We start from the raw sequence: 25,085 nt of genomic DNA, 5'->3' as shown, positions 1-25,085 counted from the left end.
GAAAGCGAGTGATTTGTAGCTTCTTACCCATTTCACTTTCTTCTCTAATGCAGTCTTATCCTTGAGCTTTCAGTTTATCCAGTTTAAGTATAATTTTAGGAGAACAGCATAAAATTCAGGAGAATTATTTAGTACATTGATGTGGTTGGGACTCTTTTCAACAGTAGAGAACACCGCCCTCGTAGAAGAGCCACTTCACAGCCTCTGTAAGGAGGATAGAAGTTACCAAAACCCAGAAATTACAAATTAAAGTAGCATAATTACCTCACCTACATTTTCCAATCTGTTTAAATTACTGTAATGCGTGTTTTTAAACTCACAATTAGCTGCATTCCCAATATGTCCCCTTTTTACTGAATCACACGATGCTATAGCACATAATTTCATTTAATTGTGATCTCTCTCCCATCCTGGGTCACATATCTGCCGTGTGGAACTGTCTGCTCAATACCGGTCCTTTTGGGAAGTGAATCTCCTCATCTTTACATTTCAACAGAAAAGTTTTGGCCATTTAAGGCTACATAAAAATTATACAAAAATAATCTATTTGGAAAAAAAAAGATTTTCATTCACATTTGTGCAATCACTTAACTCTTAAAAAATATAAGATATCTCAAAAGAAATATAAGTTATTAACAACTATAAGAAAGAGTGCCCCAGGTTACTAATAGTAAGAGAAATCCAGATCCAAGCAATGCTAAGGTATCTCCCCATGAATATAAAATTGGTAAAAATAATAAAAGATGAGAATAGTATTGGATGGGTGGTATAAATACAAGCACACTAATGCATTGTGGGTGGAGCTGTGAATTAGCAAAGCTATTCTCAGAGCAACTTGGTATTATCTTAAGAAAGTACCATAAATGTCCCTCCCCTTTGGCTTAGAGATCTCACTTCTAGGTGTATACCCCAAGCAAATCACTGTCAAAAAGAAAGTCTCACACTGGCCAAAATATTTATGGCAGCACTTGGTAGTAATAAGCAACTTGCATCTTACCTAGGTATTCATCTGGCCAAACTGATATGGGAATGTAATGTTATGAGACGATGCTATAAGAAACAAGAAATATACTAAATCTAGAGAAGCATGAACTGATGAAAACAGAAGTAAACAGAGGCAGGGAAATAATATAGACAAGGACTACAATAATGGAGATGGAAGGAATACCAGAAAACAGTCAAAACTGAATATTCTGAGTTAATGAACTTGGTCCCAAAGCACAGAAAATGAGAAGAAACTATATCCTCTCCTTCTCTCCCCCCACCTGCTTTGCAGAAGTGGACATCCTTGGGTATGGAACATAATAGCAAAAGGTGTGTAGGGGTGTGTGTGTGTGTGTGTGTGCACACGTGTATGTGTGCATGTGTGTGTGTATGTGTGTGTGTGTGTGTGTGTGCTGTGTGTGTGAAAGAAAGGATTTTACTGCATTTTTTCCTTTAAAAAATCCTTTGTTATCTCTCTGAGAGAGAAAGAAATACAGGGAGTCATCTAAGCATTGTAAAAACAAAAGATATCAAATCAAGTATTTTTAAACGGGGACAAAAGCTAACTGCATGCTGGATGAACTCAGTACAGTCGTTCTTTTTCATGAGGATAAAAGGGATGGGCAGAGAGAGATTTGAGAAGAACAGTTCGAAACACCTTTGACTCGAGCTGTGAATTTCAAACCGATGAAAGTTAATTACTAAAGCAAAGGGAATGACTTGACTGAGACAATCTGAGTCAATAGCAACCCAGGAAAAAAAAGTCATTTGAAGGAAATATTTTCCTGTAATGATTTCATAAAAGACTACATTTCAAAGGGACCTGCCCAAAACACAACTGTATTCCTCCTGATCATAGGGAAATAATTAGCTCAAATTGGCTGGCTTGATGCACAGATAGCATTTTCAAATGCTACGTTTCTTAATCAAAGCCCCAGTTCTTCACTGGCCCCTCTTTGATTCTTCTGTCACTGGGCATACTCACAATGATGCATTCGCTCTGTTCTAAAAGAAATGGAACACACTCCTGAATCTAGTGCCATTTTAGTAACCTGAATTGTTGGAAGAAAAAAATGAGGAAAAGCCAGCTGCTTTCACAATTTTGAGGAGCTAGGAAAGGTTTGGTCTCAGTGCTTCCCCAATTATCTTTCTGTGGCCTGCTACCCCAAACCATTTCCCTCTAGGCAGGATCAGCACGTGAGAGAAAGGAGGTCTGCGGATGGGTGGAAAAGCTTTAGAGCATGAACAGATTGATAGATTTGTTGCCCAGTATCCTTCCTGCTCTTCCTTTGCTATCATCATTTGGCAGATCTGGAAGATCAACTACAATAGCAGAGATACATACTTTGAGAAGCAATGTGAATTAGCGATTCCCTCTCCACCATGATTATGTCACTAAATTTCAGGTGTTACAAGAGCCAAAGAGAGGTGGTCTGTTTCTTTATTTTAGCCTGTTAGATCTTCTGCTTGCCTTCTTGCCATTTTAGCAGTTGCCAAATTTTAGACACGGACAAATGATTGACGTATAGTTCTTGACTTCTAGCCTAGTCCAAGAATAACAGGTACTTTTTTTCTTTAGCAACAGAATGCAAATTTCATCAGACAAGAAGTGGGATTCCAAAATCAAAATATGACAGATTGAAATTAGGTTCAGAAGGATGAAGTTATTGAACAAGAATATGTATTCCATATTCTAATGTTCTATTGCATACCATACAATCCCTGTTACAAATTTACTTTTTTCTTCTCCATGTCTCTGGTCTTCCCTACATTCCTCATCTCCCTTCTCCATCACCCTTTCCCCTCCTGCAAAGTCTTTATGAAACTAATACTGCTACTTGGACACCGTAAAAGGACACAGCTTTATATTCTCCTCCTTTTTTCCAGCTTCCCTTTCTATTACTATGATTTATTTAGCTTAAATGCATTCTAGAAATCTCTGAGTTTGTTTCTGATGCCATAATTATGCTATAGAAATGGGGGAGGGGAAATCATCCCTAAAAACCTCCAGGTGTTTAAACACTTTGGTAGACTGTAACCATTCTACCATCAGTGCCCCCAGCTGTGTTGCTTAGCAACATTTTAATTCAACAAGAATCGAAGGAGATGAAATCCCTGTGGAGAGGAAAACAGAAATAAGAGGGCCGTTGACAGATGATCTGAGTTGTTTCTTCTAATATACTGTGAAGATCACTAGCTCTTTTCATGAATGATAAATGGACTGTACACAAATCAATGGATTCAGCAATAAACTGGAACCCAGGCTCCATGTCCAAGCTGGTGCAGGTTCAAGAGGCCCAGAGATTGACTCATTTAGATGATTCGAGCTCTGTTTTCTCAAAGGCTTCATAAGTATAAATTGATCTGAGCTTTTGACCATCCTTTGCCCTTTTGTGGTGTTGGCCAATAAAAAACAATTTAGCAACAAATTTCCTTTGGACCGAGTCACGGGGTGGGGGTAGGGATTATGGTGGCTGGTGGTCACAGCAGGGATCTGTGATGGTGTTCAGCTTAGTGGATTCATGTCATCCACCTCAAAATGCAAGAAGGATTCTGGGTGAGCCGCCTCCTGCCTCTATTTTTTTAAGTCACATTCATAGATGCTAGAATGAAGAAATGCACATGAGAAAGATTATAATCTAAGTAGTATTTTTCACTTTACACTTGTGGGATTCCTGCTGAATTCAAGATGCAGCCATGTGCTGTCACGTCAGCGTCTGGAAGCAAACCTGGCACAGGTGACAACATTCCCTTCAAGAGATGAATTTGTTTTTTGTTTCCAGCTCTAGTTTCCTGAGGCAGCCTGCTTCGGTTCATTTAGTATGGTGCTGGGAAGCGTTCTGATATCATAGATTATCTTGGCAATCATTTAGAAGATCATACCTATTAATGTTGCTTAATTGCATTTTTTTTTCTTTCATTCACAGGACATGGAAAAGGCAAAAGCCACGGACGTTCCTTCAAAGTAAGTTCCTTTTGATATCAGTTGGATATTTCAACTTAAACGTTGTCCATGAAAAGAAAAATAATTGTGTGTGTGAGGGAGGGAGGGAGAGAGAGAGGGGAACGGAAGGCAGGCAGGCAGGCACTGGAGTTTGATTTAATCCTGAATTATGGCCATAAAAAATTCTCTTAATCAGCAGGGGCCTGCTTTGGTTTTCCCCATATCCCTGATGAGCAAATGCCCTAAGTTGTGCTCAGTTTACATAAATTAATATGTGCATTCTATGAATTGCTGCCAAATAATATTATAATCATTTTAGACAAATAGTACTTCTGGCCTTGCGGGCTTTGCACATGCTAAAAAGATTACATTTTTAATTGCAAGCCTTAGAAAGATCTGACAGAGAGGGAAATCACTGAAAGTGTGCCAAATGCTTTCTGGCCACGTGGGAATGTTTTGCACCTACCTTATGTGCCTAGGCCTCTCTGCTCTCATGATGAAAAGCTCAGAAAATTCTCTTTTTCTTTTCGTGCTGCTGATTTCTGAATTTCTGAAAGGTGAGCTAGCCGGGGCCAATTTCCAGGGCATTTTCTGAAATATTGTTCAGTTGGAAGGCGGTGGCACAGCACTCATTTCATTACGGTACTTTCTAGACATCTGGTGTGTATCTCCAGAAGAAAGGCTTTTTTCAGTCAAAGAGATGGTTGAGCATTAATCATTTTGGTTGATGTGGCATCTGATTTCAGTGTTCCTCCATTGGACGAATTTGGAAAGCTGTTTCATTTCCAAAGGAAGGAACCAGTCTCGTTACTGTGTTATTACATCTTGAGCGATATCATGTCCCCAGGAGTTGCACATTCATGGAGAGTAGAGGGTCAATACTGTAGTCCTGTGGTCAGTTAGCTCAGTGGTTTGGAGCATGACACTAATGAGGTTGATCTCTGGGTGGGCTCGTTAGTGTTCCACTTTCCCATAGTCACAGTGTACCACTAACCCTGTCTGGCCATCTCCCAACTGAACCCTCCCTCGTGAGAGTGTGAGCCAGAGACAGATCTATTCCCATTACAATAGAAACCCCTTCAAAGCCCAGAGCCAACCTAGGTCCCAGGGGAGCCTCATATCCATGTCTCAGTACCCTACCATTTTCTTCACATAGAACTCTCCTAACCTACAATGAAGGTGGCAGCAATTTTCTTTTCACTTATTGCTAGAACTGGTTTCTACAAATATGTGTGTGTTTGTAATGGCTGTGTTTATTCATGAGAAAGATTTCATGGAGTATCCAGCAAGTTCAGGACTATAACAATGAGGAAAAAAGTAGATTAGGGGTCAGGTGTAGGGGAAGGCACACAGTGAGATGGGAATTGCCTGAAGGATCAATAATATAATGTAGAATTTTTGAGATTTTTTGGATGCCTTAGTTGGTTTTTAAATCTGTTCGGTAACAGACCCAAGTCAAAACCAGCTTCTGGGAGTTTGGAGTTGTCCTCCAGTTTAAAAAGCTATTGAGCTCAGTGGGGCTTTGCACTCTCTTGCGCTTGGGGTCATGTTAGCAACTCACCACTTGGGCCATTCCATCAGAGAATCATAAGAGACTTGAGCCCTGGAAGTAAGTCATGACTACATGGGTCCAATTTGACAGCAAGGGAAAATCCTTGATGCTTTATTGGTGAATTAACAGATGCTCAGTCTCCAGGTAGTTGGTCCCACATCACCACTGATGCTTATGGCAAGAAAGGTTCTAGAGGCCAGATTAAGCACTACTTCTACTTTCTGTGCTATTATAGGTGACTCTGAAACAAACTCAGCAATTAGAAGTCCCTTGGTCCTCTAAAAGTATGTCTCTCAGGCTACAACTATACCTAGATTTGGCCCCTTCCAAAGAATGTGGAGCTCCCCCAGAAGAAGGCGTTATCAATTTTAGAAGGGTGATTGAGCCCTCTCGCTCAAGTTAATTTGAGTCCAATCCACAAATGAAGGGGGCTTATCCCAGTGAGGGCCTGCCTCCCACCCAAGAAGGTAGCAGGCGATGGACCACAGCCCCAAAGTCTTCTCCCTTCACACTTATCATTTAGTTTCATGAGCGTGCTCCTAACCAATGGCTTTGTGATGCTATTCCCAGAGCAAAGGATCCCGCCTAGGTCTCCAGGGGTCGCTTTCTTTGAATATACAATGTTCAATGTTTGTATCTGGCACTAGAGAAGCAGAAATTGTTTGGCTCCAACTGGAAATTGGAATGCAGATCAGTGAATATCACAAATATGCATTTGTATTAAGTACTGTCATTAGATTAGGAAAGGGCAATGGATGTGAATTACTCCAGAAGAGCCTCGCTTTACTTGCTTAGCCCATTTTCTTTGCGTCCATTAAAAACCAGCAAACCGACTAAAGAGGACAAAGGATCTTATTCATTTAAGTTGCTATTTAACCAAGGGTTAATTTCAAGGTAGCCCAATGGCTGCCCAAAGACTCTGTTCCCACTCTTTCGGTGTGTGTTTGACGTGCCAGGAAAGGCTACCTTTTCCCACCTCCTTGTTCCACTTTATTTGCAGATCTTTAATTTCAACTTCTCTCCTTAACCTTAGATGATCATTCAACATGTGGTTGTCTATTTAAAATAATGTAAAGGTATGTTTATACCTATATATACATATAGATGTAGCAAAGGTCGACACAGAATGTATCTGTGCTACGGATTTGACCCTAAAACATTTAATATTCTTTCAGGGGGTAAAAATCAAAACAGTAGATATGTACTTAATTGCTTCCCAAGGTCTTTGGAAATGTATAGGAATTTTCCTTGTTTCAGAATTTAGCCCCAACTTTCATGTCAAAGCATCCCTGACTCTTAAAATGTCAAAGAGAATTTTGCTTGAATTTTAATATTCCTTACTTCTCCTATTATCGGTAGCCTCCACTGAGAAAACAAGGCCTAAAAGATTAGTGATTTCTTTTACTATAGGGGACCTAGCCTAGATGCTAAAAGATTAATTTCTGCTATTAAGCCTTATCTGCTAGTGCACTTCTGCAAAGATGATTTGCTTTTCTCTGAAAGCCCTGCCCTAATCGGTTGAGTTGACTTGAAACGAGTTCGACATCTTTTAAATATCTTCAGTTGTCATGAGTGTCATATTGTCCCTTGTTTTTGTACTTTACTGACACAGTCTTCATCTTTCCCACCCTCACATCCGGACTCATTCAACTTCAAAATCTCTCATTTGCTTCTAAAAACAGTGACTTTAGCTCCTGTACAACGCTCTAGTTCAGTGATGGCATAGAAGAACTTAGGAGTGCTAGAAAGTCCTCAAAATCTATTTCTCTTCTTTCCATGAAAATAATTTGATTCCCATATCACATAGAGAGAACCTTCATGTGAATTCTCACAGCGGGCAAATAGTGGGTTGTAGTCAATATCCCTCCATAAGGGAGTTCATTGTGTTACATGTTCCTTAAGGTCCCTTTCCACCCTGAGCTTCCACAATTGAGGAGGTAACTGAGCTACTCAAATTATATGGGCGACTAGCCTTTTGGGGAGAATTGTCTGAAGTTGTGTTTAAACTACTATTAAAAGTTTGTCTTAACATAACTGATTTTAAATGGATAAGTAGAATTTTGAATTTTTTGAATTTTATTCCTCGCCTTCCAAATTATTCTGTTATAACCTTGATAAAAAGCATATGGCAGCAATAAAATGACTAGGGTACAGGAAGCTCATTAGCAGAGTCTACTGTGTTAATATGCTTGTGCAGATAACATAGGATAACAAGGGTAGTATAGTTGTAGTCAGAGAAACTGAGTCAAAATCCTATCTACCTCAGCTACTTGGGAGCAAATTGGGTAGATCATCTCGTCTCTATGGTCCTCAGTTTCTTTTAAAGATATTAAAATGCTGAGGTCCTTTCCAGTTCTTCACTCCAGTGATTCAAAAGAGAAAATGGAGTAGCATACAAAAAGGCATCAGGCAAGAAAGGGGATTTTATGAAGCCCATAGATATTATAGATAGAGGGGCCCCAACAGCTCACTCTCCTTAATGCATAAAAAGATTTTGTTAAAATGCTAGAAACTCGTCTTTGTAAAAGCTTGCATCTCTGGAAAAATGTTTGTGTTTTGTTTTTCGTATCTTATATTCTAAAATAATCTCCATTGCTAAGAAGAGATTTGAGGTGTGAGTGTTTTTCATGAGACACGACTGCCATGTTACGTATAGATTCAATCTCTTTAGACTTGGAGTCCCCATTCAAACCCAATTCTTGGAGAAAGAAGGGGGGGCATAATTAAAGGAAATCCCTAACTTGGGACATAGAATTGTTTTTATTGATTCTAGCTGTTAAGTTGGCTTTTCCCCTCTACAATCCTGAGTCTCTTATCTTGTCTGGCTTTTGAAAGCAATGTGAACTTTCTCCAATTGGTTTCATAAAAAAATAAATAGTACTTATTAGAATGTTGTCAAGACAATTAATACTTGGATGCAAGTGGCTCCAGCCCCCTTTGCCACAATTCACAAAACACTAACAAATTGCCTATAAACATCCTTTCTATCCCTAACGAGACTTTTCTCACCTATTTGACCAAAAATAGTGGTGGTGATATTTTTCTCAGCTTAAGACAAGCTTTTCTTCCAATTTAAAAGTCATCCAGAATGAAACACAGTCTGACCTCCATAAGTGCTGGAAACTGGAATGCTGGCCAGGTTTAATTTTGAAAGAAGGCTGCCCCTTCTTAATAGAGGTAGAAATGGAAGGTGGAAGTAGAGAGAAAGAATGGCAGGCAAGGAAGGGCTTTTAGAAGCCATCTAGATCCACTCCCTAATTTGGTAGATTAGGAAACTGAGACCCAAAGAGATGAAGTGACTTGGTCGTTTACTCAGCCAAATGTTAAGTACCTCTTACCCTGTAAGATAGGTACCCTTAAGTATCTCTTACCCTGACCCAAAGCTTGTTGTATTTCTTCATTTGATTCATCTCATCGCTTTTGATAATAACCCTAGGTTCACTGCTTTAAAATCATGTGGTTTTACTTATATAAGAGATATATAGATGGATAGGCTTAACTCCCTACCTACCTATTGATCTCTCTATCTCACTTAGCTCTCCAATCTCAGCCCTAGCATCAAGGATCCAAGCACTTAAGGAGTCATAGAGAACAGAATTAGTCTTCACTGAGAAGTAGTTTTCAGTCAGGTCACTCCCTAGCGCACTGCCAAATTATACTAAGCTCACTCAAGATCAGGCTACATGATTGAATGAGACCTTTCTATACTTAAAGGAAGCCAGCTTTTTTATCAGTTAATTAATCAACAAATATTTATGAATCACCCACTCACTGTGTGCCAGGTGCTTAGTACTAGGCAATGGAGACACAAATCAAAATGAATGAAACAACTTCTACTCACAAGGATCCTCTATTCTAATTTGCCAAGACTCAGTTAAACAGACACCTTGAGAGGGGCATTAACATTTTGGCTTTCGAAGAAATGCCATGCTAAGCAGCAGGATGAAAACAGAGATCTCTTCATTGATAGCACTGTGGGAAGGCAGCCAGGCTTATGATGTCATTAACTGAGAGATGTCTTTTCAGAAAAATTCTCAGGAAATAAGAAATCCGATAATTCTAAAGAAAGGAAATTGATTTGGCTACAGGGGACAACCATAGCCTTTCCCCTTTTTAATGTTATTTTCCCCCGCCATAGTAAGGTAAAGGGCTTAAGGGTAAATCCCACAAGCTTTTTCTGATAACTCAGCTCTCAAATTTGCCATCACCCCTCGTGCAATTTGGCATGCAACAAGCATACTCATAATTTTCTTTTTTTTTTTTAATTGAAAACAAAGTCACTTTATTATAAATTTTTGACAGTATATATGTATGAGTAATTTTTTTTATAACATTATCCCTTGTAATCATTTTTTCCAAATTATCCCCTCCCTCCCTCTACTCCCTCCCCTAGGTGACAGGCAATCCCATACATTTTACATGTGTTACGCATACTCATAATTTTCTTTAAATATTTCCAATCGGAAAGGACTGGCCTCAAGATGAGGAAGACCTGAACTTAAGCCTTGCATTTCACAAAAACTAGTTGTGTTATCATGGGCAAGTCACTTAACTGTTCAGTGATTCAGGCAACTAAGACTAGAAGTTAAAAGATAAGTTCCTGATTTGAATCAGTGGAGGGAATCTTAGATATGGACTATTCGCTGTAATGTTTCAAAACCGTTTCAAGAAATCCAGAAAATCAACCCTTAGGGGGGAAAAGTTGCTTTAATTTGATGATACAATATCCTTATAAAAATAAGGAATCTATTGCTCTATCAAAAACTTAAGGAAGTTTTAATTAAGAGAGCAGCAAATATGAACAAAAACAATGATGAAGATGTTTATTTTTGCAAGTTGGAGTTAAAGATGGATTATAAAGCAATATTTATAAACTTTTGACAAAACGGACAAAGCCAAGTACTTCACTCTGAGATGCAAGCAGGTGCCTACTCAGTCCATTTAAAAGATCCTGACAATTCCAGCTACAAAGCTCATGAGAAAAGTCTATTATCAACTGAGTGGTAGGCCAGCATAGAATGTCCACATGTGTTCCAGTGCTCCAGGATCTTCCATATGGATGACACCATCTTAGGGAATCTAGACATCAGCCAAACCACCATTATGTGATCTGAAGCTTTTTACCATTCTATCTTTACCTCTGCTTTAGAGCCCCTAACCTATTGTTTGTCCTCCGTGTGACATCTCCTCCTCCTCCTCCCTTTCTGTTAAAGCCATTATTATGTACTAGCTACAATCTCCCCACTTCCCTATATTAGTTTCTTGGTGAATTAGTTCATCTTCTACATGAGGAGTGTCAAATTCAAATAAAAATGGGGACTACTAAACAATACCAAAGGATCCCTGCAGGCCACATATTGACTTAGAAAAACCACAGGTTAATATTATCTACGTTTTATTTTGTTTGTACTTATCTTGTTCGATATTCCTATGTTTTGATCTGGTCTGGTCACCCTCAGACATGTGTTTGATACCTCTACTCTATATTACAATCTCTTGTTTCCTATCACTTGATTGTGTCTTGCCAAAACTCGAACTTAGATTGCTCTCTCCCCATCAGCTATCTTCATTCATCTTCATGGGCTACAGAATAGAACTTAAGAAAATCAAGGAGACGATTGGACGCTCTGTAAAATTGTTAGATGATCTCCACTAGACCCTCAAACTTATATCTCACTTATCAATTAATTCTCCCCTTTGCTACAGTAAGCTTGACAATACTCTTCACCCCTTCTCAAGCCTCCCACAACACAGCCTCCTTTCCCACTTTCAGAAAAAGATACTGCTTCATAATTCCACCAAAAACAAAAATCAGGTCATTACCTGGGAGCTCAGATGTCTTCCCCTACATCTGTTCCTTCACTTTTGTCTTGCATGAAGAGGGGCTGCTCCTATTAGAAAACAAAAATACTGTGGGAGTTTTTGTTGTTGGATTGACAGAAGATGGTTGCACAGTGGAAAAGATCACTAGATTTGGGAACCAAAGACCCGAGTTCAAGTGTTAAGCCTGTCATTTACTATCTTTATGATTTGGGGCAAGAAATTTCACCTCTTTTGACCTCAGCTTCTTCATCTCTGAAATGAAATGATTGGACTCCGTGGACTTCTAAGGTCCATTTGATAAAAACTATGATATAGGATTGTTTTAGGTTGCTTTTTGTTCCAGCGGCATTGAGGGGGTAACACAAAATCCAGTGGCAAGAAATTGCAAAAGTTGGGGTTATTTTTGGCTCGAGCTTTTTGGGAAGGGTTGTCTCGGAGATTGTTTTTCTTACCCACTTCTTCTGGGATTATTGCCTTTTCTGTTTGTATTATAATGTATGTGTGCCTCTTTTGGTTTTTGTGTTGCCGGTCAATCTTGCTTGAACACAGGAGAGTAATAAAGCCCTATATTGTTCCACATACTTTTTCTGGAATAGCATATTATCAATGAAAATTTGGTTACTTAAGATTTATCTATACAAAAGGAGAAGAGAGAGAGAGAGAGAGAGAAAGAGAGAGAGAGAGAGAGAGAGAGAGAGAGAGAGAGAGAGAGAGAGAGAGAGAGAGAGAGAGAGAGAGAAAAGAGAGAGAATATGAGAATATGTTCCCAGAAATAATAAAATTGCTATAACTTTAATTTTGCCTAGTACAACATTTCCCTGCGTTGGATTGCCTGATATACTCCCTCGGGGATTGTTCCTGTGCTTGTGATAATAGAGACTGATTTTTATTGGAAAATCACTTCTGAAAGAGAATCCTACTCTAGAGGAAACTTCAGATAGGGACAAAGGCAGTTTGGGATGAAAGTGCCCTAGTGCCCAGGACTGTACAGCTCCCAATTTGTCTGTTCATTCAAGCAGTAAATTTACTAGCAACCCTTCTGATAGGATAGAAAACATAGTCATATTAGGGGAATTTAAATGGAATGTTTTCGAGGACTTTTTGGATAACAAGTCAGTAAATCAAATGGCATTTCGGAACATGAATATTAAATATTTTAATAATCACGATGGGACATTCTGCCTTATTTTTCCTTCTAGTGCCTAGCAGATGTTGCCTGGAATATCCAGAATTATAGGAGAAGGGCAGTTCCTGGTGACTATAGAAAGGCTTCTGCAGAATTGTTTTTCCTTTTGTACATTCAGACTCGAGTCATGAAACTCTCATGTTACAGATGTAAGCCCTGGCTCATCCATCAGACATTTCCTGCTCGTTGGCCTTTTTAATTAGAAAAGGAATATGGAGATATCTTGACAACACGGGGCAGTCCAGCTAACTAGAAAACCCAAATTCAGAAATGTACACTGGCTTCCTGACCCTGTCAAGTGGAAACTGAGCATATTGTAAACAGAATATATTTAGCTTCTGGGAGGGAGGAAGAAGAGCCCATTAGAAAAGTCATACCTCAGTGGGCACTGATGACTTTGGGGTGACATTGACAGCAGAGGCTGGAGGAGAGGCACTAAAAACTGATTTGATTCAAGAAGACAGGTGAGTTGGTGAGTAAAATCAAAAGGTTTGTTTATGCATGAAAGGAGAAAAAATAGCAGCATAAACTCTAATCAAGTGACCAATGGCATCCAGCCCTCAAGCTTCTCAGGCAACTGAGGACAAGGTTCCGGTCCAGCCTCCTCGATGAAGCCATTCTCTCCCAAGAAGTGCCCTGGAAGCCCTTTACCCCTCAGGAGGACATGCAAATACCTACTTAGGCGCTATAGAACAAATTAACTATATAAGGCAGAGAGAAAATGTAAGCCTGTACTGACTGCTTCATTTGTTCTGATCGCTAATTCCTTTTTTTTTAAATTTGCACTATACATCATGTTAATTTAATTTAACTGAAAGAAATAAAGAGAAGCAATTTGCAGTGTGCATCAGTTATACAAAGATTTTTAACCACAGAAATATGTGGTATATGTATCTAACATCTATAGATATAGAGCTATATATCTCTATAGATCTCTCTATGTCATATATATGGCTGAGCCCTTGGCATTTAGTAATCAGGCAACCATCTCGCAACAGAGATTTAGCCCAGTCCCCAGTGGGTATAAGTGAGATATGGAGATATAGTGAGTTTTTTGGTCAGTCAAAGAAAGTGGAATGTCATACAAGATGGTGTTAGCTTCCTCTCACTTCATTTCAATTTTCAATAACTAGTGTATCATCGCATGTAACAGTTTCTTCATAATGAAACTTTGTGCTGAATTGGATTTGTCTTGAAGGTGAAATAGCATTGTAAAAAGTTGTCTGTAATTGGTTCCTTGAAACAATTTTTACCAGAGTTAAAAAAAAAGTCACGCTTCTAGATTCCCTGAATTTAGAATATAATATAAAATGAAATAAATCTCTAAAACAAAGTGCTGCATTTAGTGAAATCTAATAGCCTGTTCTTTGCTATTTGCCCCAGTTAGGGATTGAAGGGCTTTATGTGAAATATACAGACTCCAAGGCAGCTTAGGTGATGCAGTGGATAAAGCATCAGTTCCGGAGTTGGGAAAACCCGAGTTCAAATCCAGTCAAACACTTGATACTTACTAGCAAGAGTGAACCTGAGCAAATAACTTCAACTCAACTGCTTTGTCAAACAAACAAACAACAACAACAACAAAAAAAAAACCAAAACACCACCACAACATCCATTAAGCATTATTTTTACTGTCTTTGCTGATACAGAAGGCACTGCATGATCTCTGTTCAATTGTTATTGTACAGAAGTGCTACTTAGCAGAAAGGTGTATAGGAAAGAATGCTTGGATGATATTGGAAATTGATTAAAATCCATGGCCTAGATGATAGCACTCTAAAAAATTGGAACCCAAAGTTCTTGTTGCCTCTGGTGAGCTTTCCTCATGCACATGGAACCTCATAAACACAAACTGAAACTTTTGCAAGTCAGTCAATAAACATTGTGCCTATTATTGTCAAGCACTGTGTGTGCTGAGCAATGGGGATACAAAGAAAGGCAAAATACAGTCCCTTTCAAGGAGCTGTCAGTCCCATGACAGAGACAGCATACAAACAGCAATATACAAATAAGCTAGCTAGCTGTCATAAATTAGCAGTCATCAGCAGAGCCTCCAAGGGCCACAGATCACCATCTCCATGGCAAATGGACGATGTTCAGCAGAGAGTTGATCCGTCACTTTCCCAATAATTGGATGTACACACACACAACAACAACAACAACAAACAAACAACAACAACCCTTCCTTTTTTTCTTCCATTACATGTATTTTAACCCAAGTTACCCAGGTTTATATTTCAACTCTTGGGTTCTCTTTTCTTGTGAATATATTTTATGTCAGCACCATTTCCTTCTCTTTTTGAAAGATGATCAGAGAGAAGGAAATGGCCAGCAACCAAAAGGGAAATGGAAATCTCCCAGCCCCTAAATGGCATGATTGTGGATAGCACTCCATGAACTAAGACTGAGCAGAATTCAGGCCCTGAGTGGAAGGATTGAGGTACAAGACTGTCCCTTCATTGTGGCATAATAAAGCAAAGCTAGGAAGAAGACTATGGATGGTTGAGATGAAGAGTAAGAGGGAGAAAATGGTGCCTAATGCTAGAGCAGGCTAGTACTGAGCTCAAGAAAAAGATCCTGTCACTTAATGCCTCCAACTCCCACTGGTTCCTCTCAGAAGCTCCATTTTGAAGCAATGTCCTGGCAATCATGACTTTACTCTTCTCTTGGCTTTGCTCCTGATTTTTCTGCCATCTCCTCCCCGCTTTCCACGAGTGTGTCCTCCCTTTTAAAACTGTTTCCTTTCCTATATTACCTTCCCCAATTAGAATATAAATTCCTACAGGACAGGACCTCTATTTCTTTCTGCTTGTATTTGTATTCCCAGTGCTTAGCTCAGTACCTGGCACACAGCAAGTGCTTAAGAGATGCTCATTGCCACAAACAATGTTAAGTATCCAAAAACAAGGAATTTTGCAATTTGCCACTCTCTGTCTTTTCTGTTGGGGGGATTTTGATACCCTATCTTCTGAGTCATGCTATCCTCACTATTTATTAGCACAGCACATGTTATATAATAGGTGCTCAATAAATGTTGGTTGATTGATTTATTGATAGAATTTGCTGCTGCTGTACAGGTGATGTTACTACTGTAACATCGAATGCTATGGCCATGTTTAAGCAGCGTCAGAAAGCAAACTGCAGGAAACTATTCTTTGCCCCTTACCTATATGAAAAAGAATGGGCCACTCAAGATAAGCTTGGGCAGACATTAAAAACATCTTTTCAAGGAGTCTCTGAGTCAGAGGACAGTTACTACTTTGACAGAAATCATCCCTGCATCCACCTTTGTGAACTCCTCTGAGGGAGAAACTTCTCGAGGGCCTGGATTTCCTGTGTCCCTCTGGGAGAGAACTCAGAGGAGTTGATTGGGCAACAGAAAATGTTCACTGAAGACCCATTAGGACAAAAGGAAGGGAGAGAAGAGGTGGTAAAGATTCCAAAGCTAGGGAGCTGAAGACAGGTGGGGAGAGGGAGGTGCCCGCTAATGAGAACAGCTATTAAAGTGGCAAAAAAGAAGCTGTAGAATGAGGAGAGGCAACTACCCATTATGCTCCTTTCTCTAAAACCTACAGAGAGATCTAGAGAGGGAGATTGTGAGAATAAGAGTGATTAGAAAAGAAAGGGAACTAACTATACATAGGTATACATATATATGTGTATATGTATGTGTGTGTGTGTGTGTGTGTGTGTGGATATATATATATATATATATATATATATATATATATATATTTATGGGGAGAGAGAGAGCACACAGCAGTTTTGGTTAACCTAAGCAGAGGCGTCAAGGGGCTTGAAATTTCATTTTGCTCGTGCCACTAGATCACTTTCTAACAAACTGAACAGGTAACACACTTTCTATGCCTAAATAACCCTGTATCTAAACCTAAAATTATGCTCTTTTCCCTTCTCTACATCCCAAGAGTGTTGTGAGGAGAAATCAGATATAGTAACTATATCGTGTTGGGAGAAACTGGGAACAAAAGCAATTTGTAACACGATCTATTCTGATTTTTAAAATAAAAGCTCTATAACCACCTTTTCCAAAGCTTGGAACATCTTATAGAGGAGTGAGCTTTGGCTTTCAATTAGGTTTCTTGCTCTTTGTGAATATGGCCCCCTACTTTGAAAAGAAGGGGAAGCTTGGCTCTCATATATTCCAGGAATCCTGACCTGCACTCTTACCTCTTAGCATCTACCTCCCATTTTCTGAGTTCTCTTTAATATGACAAAGTCACTTCAATTACACAGTCATTAGAAGTTTTGCCAAGGTTGAGTATGGGTCGTTTTGTGTTCATTAGAGCACAAAATTAGAATTTTCATTGCGGCAACTGTAAATACTGTTGGCTCAAAGGATCCCAGCACTTTCTCATAAATTCTTGGATAACCCATCATTGATGCTTTCACTGGTTTTCAGCATATTTTAATTTTTTTTTCACAACTACCTTCTGCTTTTTCTATCCCTTGGTACGTTTCTTTTGGCTTGGAGGTTGAATAAATTATTCTCTTGAAAACTGATGGCATTGCCGTGTTGGGTACGAACTAGCAGGCATGGCCTGTACATTCCCGAGAGACCGAATAGAGTGAAGATGTTATTTCCTTAACTTTTTCAGTGTTGGTTGGCCCAGAGTCTGGCAATTAGACCTGAACAAGTCTGGGAAAGCCATCTGGCCCCACTGAAACCGTTTCCATATTTGCCAGGCACAATTTATTAAAAACAATGCTCTGAGAAAATGAAGCTTTTCAAGTATTAGTTTATGGCAAACGGAATTATGTGATGTTTAGCATTCAGACTATCTGGAGTTTGGTGTTTTCCTTCAGAGTATTTTATGTATTTCTTTCACATTTCTCTCTGCCTCTTACTATATTAACCCTACTAGAAAAAAAGAAAGAAAAGGAAAGATAGTGAAAAGGAGTCTTATTTCCATAGGCATGTGCCATGCTTTTTCTTGTAAATTTTTATACTTCTGAATTATTGGAATGAATGAATCTCGTGTCGACATTCATCCTTCTTTCTTTATCGTTAGAATGTTCTTTGCAGATCTGACACGTCTGTCATTTTGTCTTGAAAGGCAGTGCCCGGGAAGGGCGCTCACGCCACCGACCCACATAACAGTCATCTGTGCCTTAGTTCAGGAATCATAGGGAGTTACTTGAGGCACAGAGAGGTGATTTGACTGGGCTTCTACAACTAGAGTGTGGGAGGCAAGTTTCAAAGCTAGATCTTCCAGCTCCCAAATCCAATACTCCAGTCAACATTTGTTTACTGCCCCACCTCCAACATGTGGCCTTTCCTGACCAAGCTCCCACAAAATTACTTTATGTTGACTTTGTATATGGTTTGTGTTTGAGACAACATGACTTGATGGAGAAAAAGCTGATTCAAGCCTGGCCTTTGCCTCATCCCAGCTGGATGGCCTGAGGCAGATCACAAGCTCTTAATACCTCTGCCAGGGAATCAACATTATCTAGGTTGGGTTTTTATCTCTTTGTTACATCTTTCCCACTTAAGTTTGAATTCAGGAACGTGGTAGGCCACCTGTTTGATAGTCTGGTTCAGAAGAACAGGCTTTCCTCCTCTGCCCCTATTCTACTGTACCTTTTATCAGACTCATCTCTTATGAGGCATGTTGTCTTCCCCATCCCCAGTCTCCTTGGAAGCAGGCACTAGGCAGTTTCTCTCTTTGCATCTACAGTGCTCACAGGGTGCTTTGTATACAGTTGGTGTGTAATAAATGTTTGGAGACTGGAATTCACATACAGACTAATCTGTGATTAGAAGTGGGTGTATTCATAAAAGCCATGCTTTCTAATTGAAGGCATCCTGTACAGAGCACCAAGAACAGAGCTCAGAGCATGCAGTTGTAGGCAATAGGACTAGGTTGGAGTTCCCACAGAAGAGCTCAGTGCCCTGCCATCTCTCACTGACCTCTTCCTCTTTTTCCCAGACTTTGAACTTGGTACTCCATTTCAATTCGTAGCCCTTGATTTTAGTTCCAAATATAGACGCTTCTTGGGGAATCAATTTGGATGATCTCTTAGACTCCAAGCCCAGGTGTCCTTGAGAAATCACAGCTTAGCGATTCTTCCTGGATTCTGAAAAGCAGCTGGATCCATTCGGCTGCTCGCCTCCCAGAAGCTCCAGATCTTCCCTGCTACGTTTCCATTCCAGATCCTCACACCTTGTAGCATCACTTTTCCCTCTGGATTGGATAAAAGCTTCCTTCCGCATGCTAATCACCATTTTATTTTTCTCTACCTCTTTGAGTAATGCTGCCGTTTTCTTTATAGTCTACCTGGGACCTGTGCTTTTCAATTTGTCCAGAGAACTAATAGGTTTTTGGAAGGAAAAGGAATTGGGACCTTGGACATAGTCATTTATTAATAATACCACTAATGCTTCTGCTAAAGGCTGCTTTGGAAGGAGGACGAGCAAGGGAGAAACTAGAAACACATTTCAACAACTAAACAGCAGCAATTTTTAAAACGTAATCATGTTCTTATTTAAATAAATAGGACATATATCACTGTTTTCTCTTTTCTCTCTTTCTGCTTTTTGGCTCTTTCTCTGTCTTTGTGTGTGTGTGTGTGTGTGTGTGTGTGTGTGTGTGTGTGTGTGTGTGTGTCTGTGTGTGTGTGTGTGTGTATCTCACTTCCTCCATCCCTTTATTTAAAAAAAGAAAAGAAAAGAAAAACTACTTGGAATCAGGAATAAAATTAAGGCTCCTCTAACTAATCTATTTCTTTTTACCTTTGTCTCGTTGCCGTGCTTTAAAATATCTAGGTTAACATTTTGAGCATTGAGCCAGGATCTTCTCCTAGGCTGAAAAATCTTACCTTTCCCATTCTGACCTGATACGGACCTCTAGTGCTAAAGGCTATGAAAAATGGGCAGAATGAAAATCCCTTACATGTAGCCACCCTGACAAATCAGGTTAGGGTATTTGCACATATTTATGAAAAACTACTAAAATGTTGGTGGAGGAAGAATGAGATCGACCCCACTGGCCTTTCTCAGGGGGCATTTCTTGAACATCTTGCCACTGCTTCCTCTATGAAATTAACACGAGAATGATTTAGGGGCTCCCCAGGTCGTTTTGAACCCAGTGATGCCGTCCCGCCTTTCTGTAGTGAAAGCGCTAGCTGTGTTTTTCATAAGCTTCCCACTTGGTTCATATACTCCCCTGTATCTTAAATAGAAACCTATCATCAGGTTTAGCAAATCAATACTGTGAGAGTGTGAAACGGTCCCCAGAAATCTCCAGAAGGCCATTTCACAGCAAAAGCAATTGAAAACAGAAGCGGCCGTGGAATATCTTATGAGCTCACCATTTAGATCACAAAAGGACCATAAAAGTCAGAAGCAGTTTGTTTGAAGCAAGGTTCATAATATAACCATCCCAGACTTGCTGAGAAGAAAGAGGAAAATTGCAAACCAATTTGTGGTTATAGCTTTTTCTGTCAATTCTTTGGGGATTTAAAACTTGTAAAAGGTAGAAACTTCTGCCAGCTTAGGTTATTGAGTGGGCCTGTGATAACAATCATCCTGGCAGCTAACCAAACACCAATGATTTGAAGGCGATAAAAGTCTTTATTAACTACAAAGCAATTAGTGGTTCTGTGGCTTCTATTTCTACCAAAAGAGGAAGGGAAGGTGTCGCCAAAGATGATTTTATTTTTCAGTCATTTTTCACTAGTGCTCGACTCTGTGACCCCATTTTTTCTCAGCAGAGCCACTGGAGTCGTTTGCTGTTTCCTTCTCTGGTTCATTTTACAGACGAGGAAACCGAGGTAAACAGGGTGAAGTGACTTGGCCAAGGTCAGACAGCTAAGAAGTGAGGCCAGATTTTCTCACAGAGAGAACTATTCCTGACTTCAGGCCTTGTATTCTATGCACCGAGCCACCTAGTTGCCAAGGATGATAGCTGGTGACCATTTGGGATCTGTTTTAGGGCTATTCTTTGCCGCTTTTCATGATGTTTTTGGGACACCACGGTTCATACTCTGGAAATGCTCCTGATGAGAGACAGAGCAGGAGTCAACCTGCCAGCCTTTTTGGCTGGGCAGGGGCCTACTTGGGGATGTTGGGAGTCCCTCTGCGTTGCTGTCCAGCAGTTGCCTCCTCTACACATGTCAGAGGATGTCAAGGAGCCCATATATCCGCCAGCACAGGTCATCTTAGACATGCGTACCCTTGACAAATCAATAGCTAGCATTTACTTTTTTCCATGAGAGGAGACAGGAGCTGACATTTCACAGCCTGGAAAATTCCATGGACTGGCTCTAAATTAATTGCTCAAACAATAAGAAACCTAATTAGATTACAATTGCAAGCCTGTTAAGAAGGCTCTTTATGATTCACTTTTGATTACAAGGTAATGTTGAGCTCGTCTACCTAGATTTTTTTATTCCTAGCTGAGCAATAAAAATAGTTTCTGGTTTCTCTCCAGCAAACATTTTTCCATAAAGAGCAATATCAGTTTAATGTGAAATGAAATTCTATCTCTGCAGTCCTCAATCAAATTACCTCAAACAATGAGAAGTAATACTGTCACTTTGAAAAATATTATTAGAAAAATGGACATCCCAGAATTATCTTTCATCTTGCTCTATCTGGGGCTGGGATCCCACTATTTCTAAATTTGGGGGGATACGCTGAGGAGCTTTCTTCCAATGGAAAAATAATCCTGTTTCTACCCTTCTCCCCTCTTGGCCCCCCACCGAGGGGTGTAATCATTATCTGAGGTATGTGAGCAAGAAAAAGTTGTATGTCAAGAATTCATTTAAGAAAACAGAGTGAGGTACAGTAAGTGTCCTTCGCCTTGCTGCTTATGTCATACATGACGTTAGTTTGCGGAGTACGAGGCGCAGGGGCAAGGCTTTTCTTCCAGCAAGGCAGGGGGACGAGGAGCAACCCCCACACCTTGCTCTCTGCTTTCTCAAAAAGGAGTCTTGAGAAGTAGGGATGGCTGTCAAGGAGATTCCACCCAGCCCCAGTCAACTGATATGTATACCCAAGAATTGTTTTAAAATAAATTTCTTTATGATTTATTATCAGTAAATGTTTGACTTCGGCCTATTTTATCTACCCGAGGTCACATAAAAATTTCTCAGATGAAAAGGTTGCAAATGGAAAATGTTTAAGAGGCCCCAGCCTAAAGCAGCTTCTCCTAACACAGCTTCAGTAGTTTTCAGTTCTCATGGCCTTTGAAGAGAAAGAAAAGGACACGCCAAGTGAAAACGAAAGGCTAAAAGCCAAGGCTGGTGATTATTAATAGTGTTTCCAGTTTAGAGAAGCCAGTCAGACTGGTGTTTGGGTCCCATGCTCTGGACTGGATGAGTGACTAGCTCTTGCTAGTGCAAGGGCCTTTCCTTCCTCTGGTATTCCTTAGTTTTTTCGAGATCAATCATAACCTGAAGCTTGTCTAGCAGAGACCAATAATAAGTCAGGGCCACACGTGAGGGCTGATTGCTTTGCCTTGGAGCCGTGCATACATTACTGATAGATATAGATGTGTAGGTATTTGGTCCAAAGGTGTTGATCAGGGATCTGTTTGGACAAGGTGCTCTGAAGCTGGGCTCTATGAACCCGATTTGTATTTTTGGTGTTCAGGTAGACTATTTTGATATAATCAGCTCTCTTTTGTAATTTTATTTTGTGCATCTCAAAATGTGATTTTGACAAAGGGGGCCATCGATTTCACATCGGTCTTTGGTGAAGGAGACTAAGTCATCTGCTGTGAGTGTTGGAGGAGTTGGGGACTAGGATATAAATGGGGTTGATTGAAAGGAGAAAAGCTTTGGTATAAGTCAATATGGAGAATGAAAAGGATAGATTAGAAGAATTGTCATCATTTGTTCCTTTAGTTTAGTTCATAATCCTTAAGCTTCAGCCACTAACTCTGTCACTAACTCTCTCTGGGCCTCAGTTTCCTGAGCTGTAATGTGAAGGACTTGCATTAGTTGATCTCTAATACCCCAGTAAAAAAGGAGAGGCAGAGAGAGGGGAAGAGAGACAGACAGACAGACAGGGAGAGAGGAAGGAAGGAAGAGAGGAAGGAACGAAGAAAGAAAAGAAGGAAGGAAGGAAGGAAGGAAGGAAGGAAGGAAGGAAGGAAGGAAGGAAGGAAGGAAGGAAGGAAGGAAGGAAGGAAGGAAGGAAGGAAGGAAGGAAGGAAGGAAGGAAGGAAGGAAGGAAGGAAGGAAGGAAGGAAGGAAGGAAGGAAGGAAGGAAGGAAGGAAGGAAGGAAGGAAGGAAGACACTGTGGAGATTTGATCTTTAAGCCTATTGTATCTTGTTTGGGCAGACCCAAACCCCTACAAATCTCGCACTCCATGCAAGACTTTTGGTGCTAGTAATGGGTGGCTGGCTACTGCTGTCCCATTGTTGGGGGGGTCAATTCTCCCAATGCACTTACCACTGCCATGACCCCAGTTTCAACCATGGACATGGGCCAACGGAGCCAGAAGTAGGGGATCTCTGTGTTTCAAAATCAGTCTGCGACTCTGTGCCTATGCACATGTGTGTGTCGTAGCAGCCTAGTTATGCCAAAAATTGTGAATGTCACACAAATCTTAGCAACCAGGGACCTCACGGCTTACAATGATTATGAATAGAAGCCATTTACCAAGAAATTGACAGGTTTAAAGAGTAAGAGACTTAAAGTGACCTAAATTGTATAGCATATAAAGTGCTTGATATGTATGTATATTATTTTACTTAAGTTTCATAACCCTGTGAGCTGAGTAGTGTTCACATTCATTCCACTTTAGAGATGAAGAACTGAGGTCAATTAGATTGCGTCCCAGCCCTCAGATTATGTGTACCAGCGACTTTTTGATCTTCACGTCTCAGCCCAGTTCCGTAGGTTTCAAATAATGGACGGCATACCAGAGAAGTGTGCTTGGGTATATGCTGGATGTTTGCAGATGAATGATATTTTTGCTAGTTGCAAATACTCCAGCCATTTAGTTGGAGACATCACCCACATTATATATGACTATGGGGATTTCTGTTTTGGTATGCAAGACAGCATTGCGGTTGATTTTCTCAATCCTAAGTTATTTCACACTCTATGCCTATTGCTCTGTGTTGGTATTTTAAGTCAAAGCTGTATTCTTAGAATAAAGAGAAAAAGAGGGAAGATCTAATAAGTTAAAACCATTTATCAGAGAAAGACAATTATAAATAGTACTTCCTCAATTAATTAGTAACCTTAGTCATTACATAAAAACAAAGCACGCCAAGCTAGCATCTTCTCATTTGCATTTTGGACCATTTTTGATCATCTATAATGACTGATGTTGTTGGAATAAATTTCTTAACATGACGCAGAAAGACAAAGGCAAATTATCTCTTTCTCCCTTGTGAGTGTTAATGAGGTGGAGACTGAAATGCATTTTCCCTGCTCTAGGTAATATATCATCCTCAGTGTAGGGGGAAATTAGGTATTTAATTCTAAGAAAACATTAGAAGTGCTGTACTTTGAATGGTTGTGAGTCAAAGGAATATTGTGGAACACCATTAAGGACAGGAATTACTCTTATTAGGAAAAAGGGATAGGGAGTGGACTGTCTTTTCACTGGTATTGGGAAATGCTTCTTCCACTGCAACACCTTACAATCGCAGAGAGTCATCTAAAACATTGAGGATGCTGAACAAGACGTTCCTGTCTTTATGGGATCCAGACAGAGGGGGTAGCGCTACAATGTCCAAACATCTACATGAAATAGCATCTCTGAAATCTAGATGCTTCCTGTCATGTGACTATAGAACGGATCATATGGCTGTAGAATATTCCAACACCTGGCTTAACTTTTCACTTCCCAGATAAATGTTGTGTTCAGGTGGAGGCCTGTCTGTCTCACTATTTATTAACATGAAGATGCACATGTCTGTGTCCAATGGATGAGCTGATTTTTTCACCTAGAGCACATCTGGGTTAATGAAAATGGGGAGGGACCAGAGGGAGAAAAAGAGGACTAGGAATCGGGCAGCTGTCAATTGGTCATAATCCACAACTGAAGAGTTGGAAAGTTTAGAAGTGGAAGAGCCCTTTACCGAGTCCAGATGCAAAGCTTAGTGACATCTCCGTTTGTTGCAGATGAGCAAACCTCTTGTCACCTAATTGGAAATTCTTTTGATGGCCAAAGGAGTGTGGATTTCGGAGCCAGAAGGGACCGCCAAGATCACTTAGTCCAACCAAGACTCGGGGAAAGTAAACAATTTGTTTAGGGTCACCCAGGTAGCAAACCAGAAAATCTGGGATCTAAGCCCACTTTTTCTGACTCCGAATCCAGTTCTTATTTCCCCTGCACCATGCTGTCGTGTTAACATACAAAATAACTAGTTGGGAATTCACATCAATTTGGCCAATGTTGATTAAGCTCCCACTGTGTGAAGGGCCCATGTTGTTAAACTAACCTTTGTTTCTCCCTCCAAGAGTGAAAGACAGGCAGCCAAAGCTCTGGCAGGGGGCCTTGAATACACACAGAGATATTTGTAGTTGCTTCTCCTTGTAGGAGGCATCTAATCACCTAGAATTTGGACACTAATGGTAGAAAGAGATGCTGTTCCATCATATGTATCCTGC

The 25,085-nt window shown here is 40.1% G+C and overlaps 1 protein-coding gene across 6 annotated transcripts in view; it reads left to right on the top strand.

The window, feature by feature from the left end:
• AFF2 (ALF transcription elongation factor 2) overlaps positions 1-25,085 on the top strand; it is a 524,775-nt gene that overhangs the window by 429,040 nt on the left and 70,650 nt on the right. For all 6 annotated transcript variants that reach the window (XM_074278090.1, XM_074278092.1, XM_074278094.1 and 3 more), the window contains one exon: positions 3,912-3,949. In XM_074278090.1, the coding sequence (XP_074134191.1) occupies positions 3,912-3,949 (38 nt within the window). The remainder of the gene's footprint in view (positions 1-3,911; positions 3,950-25,085) is intronic.

This window comes from Sminthopsis crassicaudata, chromosome X (genome assembly GCF_048593235.1).
Source record: "Sminthopsis crassicaudata isolate SCR6 chromosome X, ASM4859323v1, whole genome shotgun sequence".
NCBI classification, from domain to species: domain Eukaryota; kingdom Metazoa; phylum Chordata; class Mammalia; order Dasyuromorphia; family Dasyuridae; genus Sminthopsis; species Sminthopsis crassicaudata.
This window is presented reverse-complemented; position numbering and strand designations above follow the sequence as displayed.